This window comes from Halichoerus grypus, chromosome 12, assembly GCF_964656455.1.
Source record: "Halichoerus grypus chromosome 12, mHalGry1.hap1.1, whole genome shotgun sequence".
Lineage (NCBI taxonomy): Eukaryota > Metazoa > Chordata > Mammalia > Carnivora > Phocidae > Halichoerus > Halichoerus grypus.
The window spans coordinates 31,975,321-31,992,965 of record NC_135723.1 but is presented as its reverse complement, the minus strand read 5'-3'; the positions used below and the strand labels follow the sequence as shown (position 1 = coordinate 31,992,965).

General features: G+C 39.9%; 1 protein-coding gene across 4 annotated transcripts in view; it reads left to right on the top strand.

The window, feature by feature from the left end:
• Nucleotides 1-17,645, top strand: part of ABCB4 (ATP binding cassette subfamily B member 4) — a 71,222-nt gene that overhangs the window by 1,828 nt on the left and 51,749 nt on the right. For 2 of the 4 annotated variants that reach the window (XM_036080924.2, XM_036080859.2), the window contains exons 3-8: nucleotides 1,776-1,827; nucleotides 5,249-5,399; nucleotides 11,253-11,310; nucleotides 12,947-13,138; nucleotides 14,235-14,406; nucleotides 15,473-15,597. In XM_036080924.2, coding sequence (XP_035936817.1) covers nucleotides 1,776-1,827; nucleotides 5,249-5,399; nucleotides 11,253-11,310; nucleotides 12,947-13,138; nucleotides 14,235-14,406; nucleotides 15,473-15,597 — 750 coding nt within the window. Of the gene's footprint in view, nucleotides 1-1,775; nucleotides 1,828-5,248; nucleotides 5,400-11,252; nucleotides 11,311-12,946; nucleotides 13,139-14,234; nucleotides 14,407-15,472; nucleotides 15,598-17,645 lie in introns of those variants that run through there. The other 2 variants (XM_036081186.2, XM_036081123.2) reach the window with 2 other exon arrangements.

The following is a 17,645-nucleotide window of genomic DNA, read 5'->3' as shown; positions in this document are numbered from 1 at the left end:
GACCGAAGGTTATTCATTCCAAGGAAGTCAATCTCCCTTCAGTTATTTAGGGCCAATGGCAAGTTAGTTATATGCTAGTTCCAATCATGCTGCTATATTGCCTTTGGCACCTTCTTTTGAACATATTTAGTGGCAGATGTCTGTCTGATTTTAACAAATGTTCTAAATAATTTGGGATCAAGTCTTATGAGCAAAACTTTATCACCTACCTAAACTAAATAATTAACAAATTAAGCTAAATAAATGCATTTAGATTAAAAAAATATCCTCATGGAGTTTACATTATTGTAGGGAGGACAGACATAAAGAATACTTGTGCAGGAGCGCCTGGGTGGCTCAGTTGGTTAAGCGGCTGCCTTCGGCTCAGGTCATGATCCTGGAGTCCCGGGATTGAGTCCGCAGTGGGCTCCCTGCTCAGCGGGGAGTCTGCTTCTGCCTCTGACCCTCCCCCCTCTCATGTGCACGTGCTCTCTCTCTCTCATTCTCTCTCTCTCAAATACATAAATAAAATCTTAAAAAAAAAGAATACTTGGGCAAAATAAGTAAGCTGCAGCAATTAGAAGATAATGAATGCTATGGGAAATGTTAATCGAGGCTAGGGAAATCAGGAGTGCAAGGACGAAGTAGTCTGTAGTTTTAAATAGGGTGGTTAAGATAGGTCTTATTGGGAAGGCAGTATTTGAGCAAAGACTGGAAAGACATGAGAGGAGGGAGCTGTGTGGGTGCCTGAGGGGACAGCATTCCTGGCAGAGGTATCTGACCATATAAAGACCCTGCTATGAGAACGTGTTTGGTGTGTTCAAAGAATAGCAACAGCAGAGAGGCCAGGGTGGCTTGAAGCAAAGCAAACAGGAATAGGAGTAAGAAGTCTGGTCAGAGAGGGCGCCTGGGTGGCTCAGATGGTTAAGCGTCTGCCTTTGGCTCAGGTCATGATCTCAGTGTCCTGGGATGGAGTCCCGCATGGGGCTTCTGGCTTAGTGGGAAGTCTGCTTCTCCCTCTTCCTGTCCCTCTCCCTCTGCCTCTCCCCCTGCTCATGCTCTCTCTCTGTATCTCTCTGTCTCAAATGAATAAATAAAATCTTAAAAAAAAAAAAAAAAAAGAAATGTGGTCAGAGAGGTAACAAAGAGACATATCGTGTAGGGGCCAGAATCCAATGTAAGAATTTTGGCTTTTACTCTGAGAAAAATGGGAGCCATTGTAGGCTTTTTGAACAGAGGACTAGCATGATATGACTTGAGCTTGGGAATGATTATTTGCATGCTGTGTTGAGGGCAGACTGAAGTTGGCATAATTGAAAGTAGAGAAACTAGGCAGGAGTTCTCCTGGGCTATTGGGATAGCAGTGAAAGTGATGAGTAGTTGTTGAATTCTAATTATATTGTGAATGTAGAGCCAACAGGATTTCCTGACACCACTCCATATAGTCCTTCAGAAGAGTAGAATTTATTTTTGGGTCAATACAGATTTTTTAGCAACAGAAGAATTTAATTATTTGGCAGAAATTAACCTATGTGTTTTCTTTCTGTGTATGAGCTCTGCAAGGCAGGTGACCATTTCCCATCCAGATACCCGTGTAGTACCTTGGACAGTTACCTTTCCACTTGGTGATTGCCTTGCAGTGTTTGTTAAACTAGATAATTTGGACAATTTGTGGATATCCCTGTTTTATATTTGAAAAATACTTGGATGTGATAACTACTCAAGTTTATATTCAATGGATTGTGAAACATTTGGTAACAGTTTTAAATTCAAACAATTACGTATTTTTTTTACAGCAACCAAGACAAGAAAAAAAAGAGGAGGAACCTGATTGGACCATTAACTTTGGTAAGCTGTGAAATATTAAATATGAATAATTCTTGTTTTCATTCAAATTTGGTGTCTTGAATCAATAGATGTGGAGCTTCTTGTAGTCAACGAACCACATTCTCAAGGTAGATGATAAAAGGTAGGGGTAGGCTGGCTATGAAACAGAGCAGAGCTAGGACTAACTAACTGATTTCAGGAGAACACACCTCTGCATTTCTTTCACACACACACACACACACACACACCCCTCACCATCACTACCACCACCACTATCACACAAACCCACCCACCAAATTTTGCTTAAAATAAGCTTGCATATAAAGAAAGTGATTGTTAACTACAGAAATTTAGAAATAAGTAAGAAATCTATTTCACATTTGACTTCCAAGACAATTGATTACATATGGAGTAACTATTAGAGATTCTGATTATGTTTAACACAATTGTCAGTGCTTTTCTGCTGGCACAAGCAAGCCAACATGTTTTGGAAGAAGTCTAATCTGTTTTTCATTTGTAATATGTCTCAGAGAGGCGGGCCAAGAAAGTGTTTGCCTACTTTGAGTAAGTATGATGGGTTTCAGACTATGACAGCCTGTATTCCGTAACAAAGAAGTTGGTATTAAGTAGCATGTCAGCTGAAATCTCCAGCTTAGTAAATAAATGGATGAAAAGACACCAAAACATCCTGTCTCAAACATTGGTGCACATTTCTCATGTCGCTACAAAGCCCCTATTCATTCTCTTCTCCCTTATTGTTGTAGTGCTTTAGAGAATAAATTGTTTGTAAAACTAGATCTAGTTTTAATGTACATGTTTTAGATCTGCCTCCTTCAGCAAATAAAACACCACAAAACTTGAGGTAGAAACTTAGTGCATTTAATTTGAACCTAAACATTAAAATTTAAATTAAATTGAAATATCTTTTCTGCCTCTGAATAGATTTTTTTTTTTTTTTTTGTCCTGAAAGAGGTTCAGGACAATACCATTTCTAACAAGAATTAGAAATTCATCGTTTGGTTGAAAATCACTTGAATCTAAGTTTGCTTAGGAAACTGTGCTGTTGCTGTGAAATGTTTATAATTTTAAATTTAAGCTTAGAGACAGTGAAATTTTATTTGCTTAGAGACAGTGAAATTTTATTTAAGTAGCATGAAAAGCATTTAAAATGATCCTCAGTTTTATGTAAATGCTCACTAAAGAGAACATGACACGATGACCTGATCCTGTGCTTGTAACTGTGGCCAGTAGACCCCAGTGCTCTATGTCCCTTCCCTCAGAGCCACTAAAATGAACCTTGGAAACGCCAGTCCCTTTTCTAGCAACTTTCAGGATGCTTCTCCGTTTGCTCTTCACTATACCTGCTCCCCTTGTTCTGCTCCAGGCCCCGCCTGGCTTCTGACCCTTGTGTTCGTGTTTGCCCTGCATGTTTGGTGATGGAATTTGGCCTCCCTATACTGAACTTCTGGAACTCTGTGAGAACAGTTTGCACACCCCTCCTCCCCACCAAGTGTGTCTGACCTCAGACTGCCCTGGCCTGTTGACCCTGTTTGACTCAGCTTCAGCTCTCAAAGACCCCACTTCTGCTAAGCCTGACTCATCACTCATTCTCCTAGTGACTGCGTCTCATCCCCAAAATGGGGTGGGGTGAGGGAAATGGGTAGAGGGAAAAGATTAAAAAGAGAGGACAGGGACACCTGGGTGACTCAGTTGATTAAGCATCTGCCTTCAGCTCAGGTCATGATCTCAGGGTCCTGGGATGGAGCCCTGCATCAGGCTCCCTGCTCAGCAGGGAGTCTGCTTCTCCCTCTCCGTCTGCCCCTCCTCCCCCCAGCTCGTGCTCCCTCTCTCTCTCTCAAATAAATAAAAAATCTTTAAAGTCATTAAGCGTCTGCCTTCAGCTCAGGTCATGATCCCAGGGTCCTGGGATCAAGCCCCGCATCGGGATCCCTGCTCCATGGGAAGCCTGCTTCTCCCTCTCCCACTCCCCCTGCTTGTGTTCCCTCTCTTGCTGTGTCTCTCTCTGTCAAATAAATAAATAAAATCTTAAAAAAAAATAAAAAATAAAAATAAAAAACGAAATAAATAAAAAGGGACAGAGGGAAAGATATAGAGATGGAAATATAAGAGAAGATAGATGTAATCTAGAAGGCAGAGGAAGAGAGAAGACAACAGAGAAAGCCATAGAATAATCAGTCAAAAATGGGAAGAAAACGTGAGAAATGAGAGAGGGCTAAAAAGACAGCGAGGGACAAAGTCTTTGAAGTACTATGACATTGATTGGCTGGTAAGTTCTCGGGCATTGTACATGTCACTGTAACAACTGGTGTCCGCCTTCTAAGTGATAGTACTAAGTACACTGTACAGTGATAGTACTAAGTCTAGGACGGTTGGTGGGGCCCCTGCCTCTTTCTAACGTCAGTTCCCACACTGTGCACTCTAGGATTTCCCCTGCAGGGAGTTCCCTGAGCACTGCATGCAGTTTCTAGGCACCTTGCTCTTCTCAGCCTGAATACCCCCACTTCATCTGTACCCCCCAATTCTTCTTCAGCAAATTCTCCCGTATCATTCCAGATTCTGCAGGGAGCATCATCTCCTAAAGTACACATGTAGGCACTCCCTAATGTTTTCTCATTTCACTTCTGAGTTGCCTTTTAAAAAGCTAACTGAAACCTCTTAAAGAGAACTTATCCGTAAGACTCAGGAGATCTGTTTTCTCCCTATTTGTAATTCTCTCTCTGAAATATTTTGAATATTGTTTTAAAGGATGTGCTGTGTGTGCGCATTTATGTGTACTTAGTGTTTCCTCCTAGGAAACTTAGTGTTTTAACTCACTACATAAGGAACTCTGGAAGATCAAACCACATTTCTTAATGGAACTAAACTTTTATCCCTTCCGATTATATTGTAATCATTCAACCAAAGAAGATACTGATGAAACAGAATCAGATTATTTCTTCACAGGATATAAAATAAAGAATCATAAAATTAATCTGACAAGAATTTGGATGGAAATCCTCCTTCTTCCCTATTACATTTATCTGCAACTACTGACCTTAGATAAAGTACTGACCTTAAATAAAAGTACTGACCTTAGAGGCGCCTGGGTGGCTCAGTTGGTGAAGTGTCTGACTCTTGGTTTTGGCTCAGGTCATGAGCTCAGGGTCCTGGGATCGAGCCCCATAACGGGCTCCTGCGGGGCTCTGCACTCAGTGGGGAATCTACTTAAGGATTCTGTCACTCTCCCTCTGCCCTGCTCCCCCACCCCCACTCACTCTCGCACGCTCTCTCTCTCTTTAAAAGCAATCAGTCAATCAATCAATCAATCTTTTTTTTTTTAAGTACTGACCTTAAATAAAAATCCAAAGAACATCTAGTTGTGGAGAAAGAAAAATTCTTTTCTGTAACGTATTCTTTTATTTCCTTTCTTTTTATTTTTTAGTTTCGATATTCTGACTGGCAGGATAAATTATTGATGTCCCTGGGCACCATCATGGCCATAGCTCACGGATCAGGTCTCCCCCTCATGATGATAGTATTTGGACAAATGACCGACAAATTTGTTGATACTGCAGGAAACTTCTCCTTTCCAGGTAAGCATTTATGTATTAAAAAAAAAAAAACACACACACATTGTACTCCTTTAACTGGATGAAAGACCAGAAGTTGATTTTGCTCTTTCTCATCAACTTGTTTAATGGTTTGCACTTCTGACTGACTCCAGATGTCACTGAAGAAGTTATAAAATTCTCAGAAAATTCCTTGAATCCTCATTTAAATTTCAACAACTAGATCTCTCCTGTTTGACTTTTAATACAGAATAAGGGAATGTACAGAAAGCTTTGCATCTAAATAAAGCAGGGAAATCCCTCTACTTGAGGACAGTGGAACTATAATCTGAATATATCTACGCAATGTCCATGCCTTTGGTGATTACAGACACATTTCAAAATACTTCAGTTAGTATGGCCCTACTTCTTAGCTATACTCAGCTTGTAAATCTGTTGCTGGTTTTCTTTTTCTTTTCTCTCCCTGCACGCTTTTTGTAAAAATTCTATCCATCTTCTGTCTCTAATTAGTGGATCAACCAGGTTGACTGGAACTTGATCTAACACTTCACTAAAGAGTGAATGGTTTCAATATGAGAATGATGTGTTTTGAAACTCACACAGAGGAATGTGATTACTGAAGAGTCAAAGGAGTCCCATAGTTAATGTCATCCATAAGAGGGACTGTGGCAACAGCCCTGGAGTTAGGTTCCAGTGGACAGAGTTATTTTCATATTAGCCAGATTCAACAGTGAAAGTGAAATCTTGATGCTTTCTACCAAGCCTGATGGCTCAGTTCTTCCCAAGAGATTTTGTGGGCACTAGGCTGGAGAAGATTGAGTGACGCTTTATTGGCACACAGATTGTGGAATATAAGGGGAAAAAAAACTGATAAAGGAAAGGCAGCTTACATCGCAAAGATACCTGAGAAAAAGTGGACTCTGTCATTCAGATCAGGTAGGAGTTCTCAGTGTTTGCTGATTCAGAACTATGTATTTGGTTAGCATTGCAGAGCTTAAGTATTATTACCTAAGAGAATAGGATTGCTAGATTTATACAATAGGATCTGTTTACATAAACATTAATATCTTTTAGAAATCTAGTAAAAGTGCCTTTTTATTTTTATTTATTTATTTATTAAAGATTTTATTTATTTGTCAGTGAGCGAGAGAGAGAGCGCACAAGCAGGGGAAGCAGCAGCTAGAGAGAGAGGCTGGGATCGCAGAGGGGACTCTGGGATCATGACCTGAGCCGAAGGCAGACACTTAACCAACTGAGCCACCCAGGTGCCCCTAAAGAATAAACTTAAATAAACATCATCTCTATGAGATGAGCAAGTGAGCTCTGCTAAGGCTAAGTACAGCTAAGTACCTGATCTTCTCTCAACTTCCATGATTTTTGCTAAACCCTAGAACTCTCAACATACCGGCAAGCTCTCTGGATTTAGACTGAGTATGAAATTTAAAGATTTCACTTTCTCCAAAGAGGAATGACAATATTATCTTTACAAACTACTAAAGAGTGGACATGGGAAATTAATAACATTTGAGGGACTTCCCATCGCAAATCCTCTGACAGCCTATAAGCCTAATCACAAATGTGGCTATAGAAGAGCAGCAGGCGTTTCATCTGGAAGCTATAGAAAGTAAGTTGGCAACTCTGGGGAGTTTATCACCCCAGCAGTCACAGGTTTTTAAGTGACTGGTTCACGCCATTCCCCAGAGAGACCTTGAATTTGGCCCTGGGCACGGCACATGGCACCGTCTGCCATGCCCCGCTTCAAAGCTATTTGCTTGCATAATTAGAAACAAGTGAAAAAACAAACAAACTGTCCCAAATAAGAAAGTTGTGGAAGTATTCTGGTGTTAATGAAAACAAAAACAGGACTGATAAAATTGGTCCAAACACTAACTCATCTGTGCTAAGTGTGAGGCATTATTTTAACTTCATTTAAAAAAAAAAAACTTAGTCAAGATAAAATACGTAACAAAATTTACCATCTTAACCATTTTTAAGTATACAGTTCGGTAGTGTTAAGTATATTCACACTGTTGTACAATCAATCTCCAGAGTTTTTTCATCTCGTAAAACTGAAACTCTGTGACCATCAAACCAGCAGCCCTGCATCAGTCTCCGCACTCAGCACGGAATCTGCTTGTCCCTCTCCCTCTCCCATCTTGTTCTCTCTCTCTCTCAAATAAATAAATACAAATCTTTTTAAAAAGGCACTTTTGGGACACCTGAGTAGCTCAGTCAGTTAAGCATCTGCCTTCGGCTCAGGTCATGATCGCAGGGCCCTGGGATCGAGTCCCGCATCGGGCTCCCTGCTCCGCGGGGAGCCTGCTTCTCCCTCTCCCTCTGCTGTGCTCTCTCTCTATCTCTCTCAAATAAATAAATAAAATCTTTTTTTAAAAAGTCTATTCTTTAGAATTGTTGGATTCTTGGACAGTTGGACTTAATGGGAGTCAAATAGGCAGGGAATGTTAAAAGAAAACAAGGTTTAAATTACAGGAGGGTTTGGCAGTGAATGATTGTGAAGAGAGCGCATCGTGTCAACAGAATAAAGCTCCTCAGTGACAAGGTTTGTTCCCTCACAATGACTCAGCTGTGCAGAAACTATGCACATTCTGCATCCAAAACCTCAAGGACAGAGTCAGAGGAGACATTTTTTATGCAGAGCTTTAGGAACTTGATATATTTTATGTCAGGTCTATGTGACTGTAATGATCTAGAAGATTCCGTAGAGAAATCAGCACACCCTGCATGCCTTTGCATTGCTGCGTGGTTGAGAGGAAAAGGCACATTGGAGACCCTGGTTACCTTAACTCACTGTACGTGCCGCCTGTGTACGTGCACCAACACTTTGTTTTGTGCTGAATATTTCCGTAGGATAAGAGAAGTTCTAGGCAGAATTGAGGAAGGCAGACACTGATTTGAGACTTAAACAGGACAGGACTCTCTGTGTAATGTCTCGCTAGGTAATCCTTAAGATGTGCAGTTATTTAGACCCTTCACTTACCAGCTGTTTGACCTTGGGCAAGTTACTTAACCTTGTCATTCTTACTGTGCTCATCTTTGAAAGGTGATCATAGACTTACTGATAGAATTAAATGAGATGATTTATGTAAAGCACTGGAAGATAGTAAATGATCAATAAATATTGGGGAAAACTCGCTGTGAAAACTTGGAAATGAAATGACCACTCTAAAATTCTGTTTCTTCATCCATAAAATGAATGGACTTTATGGGAGCTCTCTAAAATAAATGGGCAGCTTCAAGAATTCTCCATTTCCTTGTTCTGGGAGGCATTCAGGCAGAACAGAGTGGGAGTTCTCCATCCCAGCACATTAGAATCAAATGAGGATACTTTTTTAGAAATGTGATGCTCTAGACTCAGCCCGAGGTTCTGATTGAACTGTTCTTGCATGGAGCCTGGGCAACTGTATATTTTTCAAGCTCTTCCATGTCAGTCTAACAGGCACATAACATTGAGAACCCCTGAACCAGTTGACTTGGAGATTGTTTATGAAACTGAGGTATAACAGGTAGCATCTGAGAAGACCAGGCCGAGGCCCTTTCAAATCTAGAGTCCCATTCGATTCCCAGATCTAGAATTCCAGATCTAGAGCCCCATGAGATGTCTAGATCTAGAATCCTGTGAGATTTCCAGAGATTTCTAGATTCCACCTAGAATCCCAGGTCTAGAGTCCCATGAGATTTCCTGGTCTAGAATTCCAGATCTAGAATCCCATGAGATTTTTTCTGATCTAGAATTTCAGATCTAGAGTCCCATAAGATTTCCTGGTCCAGAATTCCAGATCTAGAATCCCATGACTTTTCTGGGAACACATCAACACACATCTGCCTTACCTTAGTCCTTGGGCAGCAGAAACTCTCCTAGGAGCTCCTAGGGTTATTAACCCAGGCCTAGATTGCCATTCTTGGCTTGGACTCTGAAAAAGGAGCATTTCAAATTATGAATGCCCATAGTTTTTTATTTCCTAGGAGGGAGAATCAGTCTGAGTTATAATATCCTCACTGAGAGAATGTAAACATTTGAGGTAGGCATTTGGAGGAGAGTAAAATTCATTTAAGATTCTACATGATTTTTAAGTTCTGGGGAAAAACTAACCCTGTACACATATATGTAGGGTTTTCCCAAGGTTTGAACAATGATTTCCACCATTACCAAGTTTTAAGTAGCTTGTCTGCCTGTGATTCCAAATACAGTTCCAACTGAGCATCTCCAAGTTGCCATATTTAAGAACTCATAGAGGAACTGAGTACACACAACTGAATTGATAAGAACAGAAGTAAAATAGGGTCTAATTCCTCCCGGATCTGATAGATGATGGAGAGCTAGATTAACAAGAGGAAACACTTTACTCTGAACATCAGTAGAAGTTACAGTTTTGAGGGAGAAATTATGCCATAGTCAGGGAAGCATGCCTGGTAATTGATCCTGACAGTAGTTTGAGTTTAAATACATTTTGACCTTAGCCCCTTTTGGAAGAAGATGAGGAAGATACCAGAAAACATGACTACTGGGTTATTTATACATGATAAGTAAACAAAGGCTAGTTTCTGTCCTTGCATCATGGTAAATGGGAAATACCTACTCTGGTATGTTTTCTCAACAATGCTGTGGCGATATTTTGTCCTATTATTTTGACATAGTCTGTTTCCTTTATACCTTTTCATTTTGTCTTTTTTAAAAATTTTTTAAAGGATTTCATTTATTTATTTGAGAGAGAGAGAGAGCTCAAGTGCACGAGTCAGGGGGGAGGAGCAAAGGGAGAGGGAGAAGCAGACTCCCCACTGAGTGGGTTGCCCAACGCGGGGCTCGTTCCCAGGACCCCAGGATCATGACCTGAGCTGAAGGCAGACGCTTAACCGACTAAGCCACCCAGGTGCCCCTCACTTTGTGTTTTTTAAAAAGTGAAAATAAGTCATTACCACATGAAACAATCAGTGTAGTATAAAGTTAGGAGCTATGTGTATAGTGAGGACTCTCAGCCTGCTTGCTAACTGTGTGACTTTGGATAAGTTACTTTATCACTCTGTGCCTCAATTTCCTCATCTGTGAGATGGGGATTCACAAAACAGTCCTACCTCATAGGGTTGTGGTGAAAATTAAATGAATTAATACATGTAGAGTGTTCAGAACAGAGCCTGGCAGATAATAAAGGCTCAATACATGCTGGCTATTACTAAAACAGGAATGGCACATAGGCATTTTTATCAAATTAGTTCAAATTAATAGACAATGTATTTCCTTCCAATTAATAGCACTTTAAAAATACCAGAAAACAGTTTTGCCAGCAAACAGGATGTGGAATACAGGATGATGACCAGTTCCCAGTGATCCACTGTCTCATCTTTAGACGACTCACTTAATCTTCCTTGTCTCTAATTTTCCCTCCTTTACAATGCATGTAATTCAGCCTTTGTATTTCTTATGTCAAAAGGAAGCATGTAAGAGAAAACACGCATGTATTAAAATAAAACTAACAGAAACAATTACCTGTAAAGTGCTTTTAGCCACTAAGAAAATATGCCCCTTAAATCTTGTATTTTCTCTTGAGACCATTTCCTTTTCCTCCTCTGCCTTCTATATGCCCTGCATGCCCTCCATCAGCTCCTCTCTGCTGCCTTAGGAAGCCCTTTTTGCTAAAGGCCTGAGACCGCCAGGATCAGGGGCGAACCTAGGAGGGCTGTCTTTCCCCATCTGGGCCCTAGATGTCCTGCACCTAAATCCTTGGACTCTTTATTTGAGCAAAGTGAAAAGAATTCACTGAGTTTGAAAAGAAAAAAAAGATTTTTAAAACCTAGTAACATCTTTTAATAGTTCAACCTTTCAAAAATGTCTTATTTTTGTTTTGTTTTGTTTTTATTTAGTGAATTTTTCATTGTCAATGCTAAATCCAGGCAGAATTCTGGAAGAAGAAATGACTAGGTAATTGGCTAATGCATACATATATATATATGTAGGTATTATATATATAAATATGTACATTTATATATAAATATTTATGATATACTTTTAAAAGTGTTTTATTTGAGGATAATTGCAAACTTTCGGAGAATTTTAAGAATATACAAAGAGTCTCTGTATACTCTTTACTTTTTATTATATTCTTTGACCTATTGTTATCATTTTTTTAAAGATTTATTTATTTATTTTAGAGGGAGACAGAGAGAGAGAGAGAGAGAGAGAGAGAACATGAGCTGGGTAGGGGCAGAGGGAGAGAGAGAATCTCAAGCAGACTCCCTGGTGAGAGTGGAGCCTGACGTGGGCCCCATTCCAGGACCCTGAGCTCATGACCTGAGCTGAAATCAAGAGTCAACAACTTAACTGACCGAGCCACCCAGGCACCCCTGAATTATTATTATCATTTATACCCACCCCCCGACCTCCACCATCTGAGGTAACCTGCATACATCATCATGGCTCCTTACTCATAAATACTTCAGTGTGGTTCCTAAGCATAGGATACTCTCTTCGTAACCATAGCACGATTATCAACTCCAGTAAATTTAATATTGATAGAGTACTTTGATCTAACCCACCATCTGTATTCCAAGTTTGTCGGTTGATCCAATAATGTCTTTTATGGCGTTTTCCCTTCCTTCAGCCTTAATAGAAATCTCAAAAGTCTGTGACATAATGTTTGTATGTTTACTTATCAATTAATGTTGCTGATTTAAATGAGCTCCATCTGTATGTTACTGCAGGCCTGAAAGGCTTCTATCTGGAAACAGTTTGTAAAATTATATAAAAAGTATCTTTGAAAGTATCAAAACTGAATATGTTCTTTTTTTTTTTTTAATTCTATTTATTTGAGCACGAGCAGGGCGGAGAGCAGAGGGAGAGGGAGAAGCAGACTCCCTGCTGAACAGGGAGCCCGATGCGGGGCTCGATCCCAGGACCCTGGGATCATGACCTGAGCCGAAGGCAGACACTTAACTGACTGAGCCACCCAGGCACCCCAGATTTGTTCTTTTTAAAGATACTAACTTTCCTCTAATTTAGTTAAGACTTCACTCAAAGTTAGTTTGAATTTATGATGTTTTTAGCATACTATTAAAAAATATTTTTGAATTCTGCCAAAGAGCAAGAGGGTTTTTGTTTTTGTGTTTTTTGGCGGGGGTTGGGGGGTCTTGCTGTGAACAATATGAGAAAACTTACACTAAGTACCATTTCACATGCTTGATCTGTTTATTCCATATGTGAATAGTAGTGAACTTTTTCAATACAATAAGATATGCAAGTCTAGAATCTTAATTATGAAAGAAGAATCACACCATATCTACAAATTGTCAGTATCAGTTTTAAGATGATTCATTAACACCATTATTTTTTGCACTTAACCACAAAATGTATCTGTTTTCTGGTAATTCAAGTGAATAGATTTGCCATCATCCTCTTCTAGTTTAAGAAAGAGAAGAGAAAAAATGTTAATGTGTCTTTGTTACAATGTCCTACACAATCTATATGATTTCAGTAAACTTAACTCCCAATTTTGAAGATTTTTCCTGAAAGAGATGAATAAAGAAGAGTATTTAAAAGAAACTTTATAATTATTTTCCAGGTATGCATACTATTACTCAGGGTTAGGTGCTGGAGTTCTTGTTGCTGCCTATATACAAGTTTCATTTTGGACTTTGGCAGCCGGCCGACAAATCAGGAAAATCAGGCAAGAGTTTTTTCACGCTATTCTACGACAAGAAATAGGCTGGTTTGATGTCAGCGACACCACGGAACTCAATACACGGTTAACCGAGTAAGTGTATTGTTTATGTCACACTTTCATAACAAAATGAACCACTAACTATGTGAAAATGTGTCATGGTTAGACTTTAAATTAAAAAAATTACTAGATGAAACGTTTGAGATGAATGGGGACTGGATCATCCAACAGCCATTTCTAGCATTTATGTTCTGTGCTCCCATGCATTTTCCTTATCTGTTAGTTTGTTCTTCTCAGTGATTTAATAGGTTAATTTGAAGACTGAGCTCACATCTTACATTTACTTATCTTTCCGTGGAGCTTGCTACAGGGCCTGACAGATGTTATCCATTCAATTAAGATGGTTGAAGGAATGAGTATATGTGTGCGTGAAGTCACAGCAAGACTTGTCTTCGTAATTGTTGGCTCTTCACTTATTCGACACATATTTGAGGGCCTATTATATGCCACGCACTCTTCTAGATATTTATGATACACCAGTGAACAAGACAAAGATCTCTGTCCTCTTGTTGCTTACTTTCCAGCAGGGGGAGATAGATGACAAACTTTGTCTTACTGGAGTTCCCAGCAAAAGAGTCCCGAGCAAATGAAGTTAAAAAATCAGGGCAGGTCAAGGCATTTAGGACCTGGTTGGCCTCACTAAGGACTTCAGCTTTGACTCATAGTGAAATGGGCAGCCATTGGGAGTTTTGCTGAGGAGTAACACGTTCAGACTTCCATTTTCAAAGGATCACACTGGTTGCTATTTTGAGAAGAAAGTGGGTTGAGAGTAGGGCCGAGGGTAGAAGCAAGTAGCCCTTCCCTATTACTGTTGCAATGCCCTTCCTAACTCCTGCTTTTAAACAATTGGACTCATATGTTCAGAATGCTAATGCTTCTCGAATAGGATTAACTAATTTAATAGCATCAACTTTAATGATACGAACTTCTTAGAGGCATGAACTGAACCTGAATTTCTTCCTTTGTACAGTATTTAGGTGGGGAAAAATCCCATTCAAGAGGCTAACTGTGAACGAGGCTTGCAGTAGTGTGAACGAGATTTACCTGTCTATGTGTTTGTCCAATGTCTGCTTCGGCTCTCTGATTGAAGACCTCCTGCCCGTAACCACTTAGGTGTGATCTTTTTTAGTGACATCTCCAAAATCAGTGAAGGAATTGGTGACAAGGTTGGAATGTTCTTTCAAGCAGTAGCCACGTTTTTTGCAGGATTCATAGTAGGGTTTGTTAGAGGATGGAAGCTCACCCTTGTGATAATGGCCATCAGCCCTATCCTGGGACTCTCCGCAGCTGTCTGGGCAAAGGTGTGTGAATCGGGGGCATTTTCCTGTGGGTTAGCCCACACGTGCAAGAGTTATTTTTAACATGCAGGGTTCTGGTTCTTGTCGCTGTCCAGATCTGTGTGACATGTCAGTTGAAACCACATTTAAAAGCATGTTGTTAATGCCGTAATAAAGAAATCCATTTTTAATATGATTTAAAATGTCAGTTTTTACCTCACTTACAGATTTTTTGCACTGCTATTATTTGTTTGGGTAAATCTTCTGGCATAGTAGTTTAAACCACTTAAATGGTTATGTCCCTATTTAAGGAAACAGTTTTAAAACATAACATTCTTCCAAACCATTGCATGAATATAAGAAAAAATAAAGTTTGGATTTGTTTTATTCATTTTTAATTGTTACCTGTGACAGTTAAGTGGCACTCTGCCAATTTGGCCTTGCCCTAAAATAAATAAATAAATAAATAAATGAATAAATAAATAAATAAGTATATAACCTGTTCTACTTCAGACAACACTGCAGAGTTGAGAAATTTTACTGACAATTTTGCTCTTCTGGAGGTTGATGATTTGCTTAGTGAATTACTCGTATCTCTTTTATTTCGATTATTCCTTTACCTGTCTCCTGCAACATCTTGTTTAGCTGTCTTATTATTAAGCAGAATGCCCATGAGCAGATCTGGAAGTATTGTTTTCATAGTAATTAAAATCGTGATACAATAAAGGAAAGAATAGTGACTTTCCAAAGGAGTAAGGTTTTAGTTTAGTTTATTTTGCAATTAGCAGAGAAGAAAACATGGTAGGTGTGGAACTTGACATTAATCCTCAAGATGCTATGTAGAGAATTATATGTGGATTTTCTGTTCCTGACTACTCTTGGGAGCATACCACCAGGGTAGATCAGATCTAGCATTTGTAGAAGGTGAAAGGAGCCACTGGATCTGGTACACGGGCTGTTGTTTACTTCATGATGTCAGTGTCTGGGAAGGGATAGGGTTTGGGAAGAAAAAGCAAGTTAAAGAGTTGACCAGACTGCCTTTTAAATTTTCTCCCCATACGAAAGTCACGAATGTGTCTCCTCTGTCCAGATACTCTCAGCATTTAGTGACAAAGAACTAGCTGCATATGCCAAAGCGGGCGCCGCGGCCGAAGAGGCTCTGGGGGCCATCAGGACGGTGATAGCGTTTGGAGGCCAGAACAAAGAGCTGGAGAGGTCAGGAATGTTCTTTGTCCACTAGTTCAAAGAACCCTCTTTTGCATTTTGTTGCTCACTCTTTTGTGGTGTGTGTTGTGTTTACTACTTTCATTTTCTTAATATTAACCCCTCCCCCACAAAATATAGGGACACTTTGCTGATGTCTGGAGTTGAATGTCAACCCCTAAAGCAGGGTTCTTACCCTTTTTAAGTTCCACGGACTCCTTCGGCAGTCTGATGAAGCCTACGGACTCCCTCCTTAGAATAGTAATTTTAAATGCCTAAGACAAAATACAGAGGATTACGAAGGAAACCAATTATAGTGCAGTACAGTTTTCAAAATACTTTTAAACTGTGGTACAGTAAATACCTGCCTTTGTTGTTAGCGTATTAAATAATAAGAGCAAACTATGGGTCCAGTAACTATTATAACTCTGAGGTAGAAGTGCAGGTAAAAGATACTTCAGGGTATTTGTTTCAAGTGTAACATGATATAAAAATGATCCGTGATATAAAAATGATCCGTGATCTCTACTGGCAACAAAGCCATAGTTCCTGCTAATTCTGAGTGGTTTGTTGCCTATGCTGATAATCCAAGGAAATGCTACATTTCAGATACAGGTTAGTGAAAATAATTATATAATTGTTTCCACATTCGAATTCCTTGACCACGGATCCCAGGCCACATAGCCCTGCTCTACAGGAACCTGATAGGTAAAAACCAAAATGCCAGAACAAAGCCCACGGATAAAGGCTAGTCTGTTTTTCTTTAATGTCCCCAACAAGTTTTCTCCAAATAACATGCCCTAATACAAAGTATGATTCTGCATGAAGTCTTGCCGTTCCGTGGGACTTCTGGTACCCACAACTTTTTGCAAGAGAAATTCTCTGGAAATTCTCCCGCCTTAGAAGCCAAGTTGCCCTCCAGTCCCTCCATTTTCGTTCCCTATTTTTCCATTCTGTGGGCCCTCTTCAAAAGCGCCATGTTCCTTGTTCTCTGATCTCTTCCTGTTTCTCACTGCTGCTTCCTGTATCCAGTAGCCCACACACAGCACCCTAACCCTCCCTGCGACCTCTGGATGGGCGTGTAATCAGCACCGCTCCGTTAGCTGCAGTAAGCAAGCCGCCTCGGCGCAGGTCATTACAGCATGTCCTCCACTGTCCCCGGAGCCTGGTGTCACATGGGGGCTGACCTGAATCGCCCTGGGCCTTGGGGCCCAGCCACACAAGACTAATCACAGGGCTGGAGGCTCCCCAGGGACGCATCTCTGCAGAAGGAAAGCGGGGAGAGCTCACTGAAAAGTAGGCTGCTTCAAGTAATTAGACACAGAAACTTTTTGGTGGCAACTGCATTTTTTAAAAAAACTAATGAATCCTCAACATCTCATTTGGTTAAACTAAAAAAAAAAAAAAAGATACCTGTTTTTGTTAGAAACACACTATTTTATATGATACTACCCCCCACAGTCTCATTTTATATGTCTTGTGTTTTTTCCTAATTTTAGGAAGCCAAAATTAAATACACACTTTCTGTACCTAGTGTGGAAAAGTAGATTTAATTTAAACTGATGTAAACAGAAATTGTAATTTAACAGACCCATTATAGACATTTGTACCTTTGTATCGACTCCTAGAAGCCGGTAATAGGAATTTTAATTGTTACTCAAAAATGTAATAGAATGAGCACTCTTCAGGAGGAGATTAAATTCTAAAACAGCAATAGGAATAATGAGAGGAACAGAAATCACCAGGTTTGCCAGGTGTGTGTGCCAGCCCCGTGGTAACCACGCTCCGTAATTATCTTTCAGTATCAGAATTACCTTGCAAGGTAGGCATTATTAACTCCATTTTACAGATAATGTAACTAAAATCTAGAAAAATTGAGGAAGAACCCTGTATGTAGTGACCACTTTAGAACCTTGTGCCCTGGCTTGACAGTGGAAGATCAGCCTGACCAAAAAACACAAAACAAAACAAAACAAAAAAAAGCAAAGGCCCAAGTTTAAGTACAAGAATGTGTAAAATTCCAGTTCCTCACCCAAAGGGGCAATAGAGGAAGGTTTTTC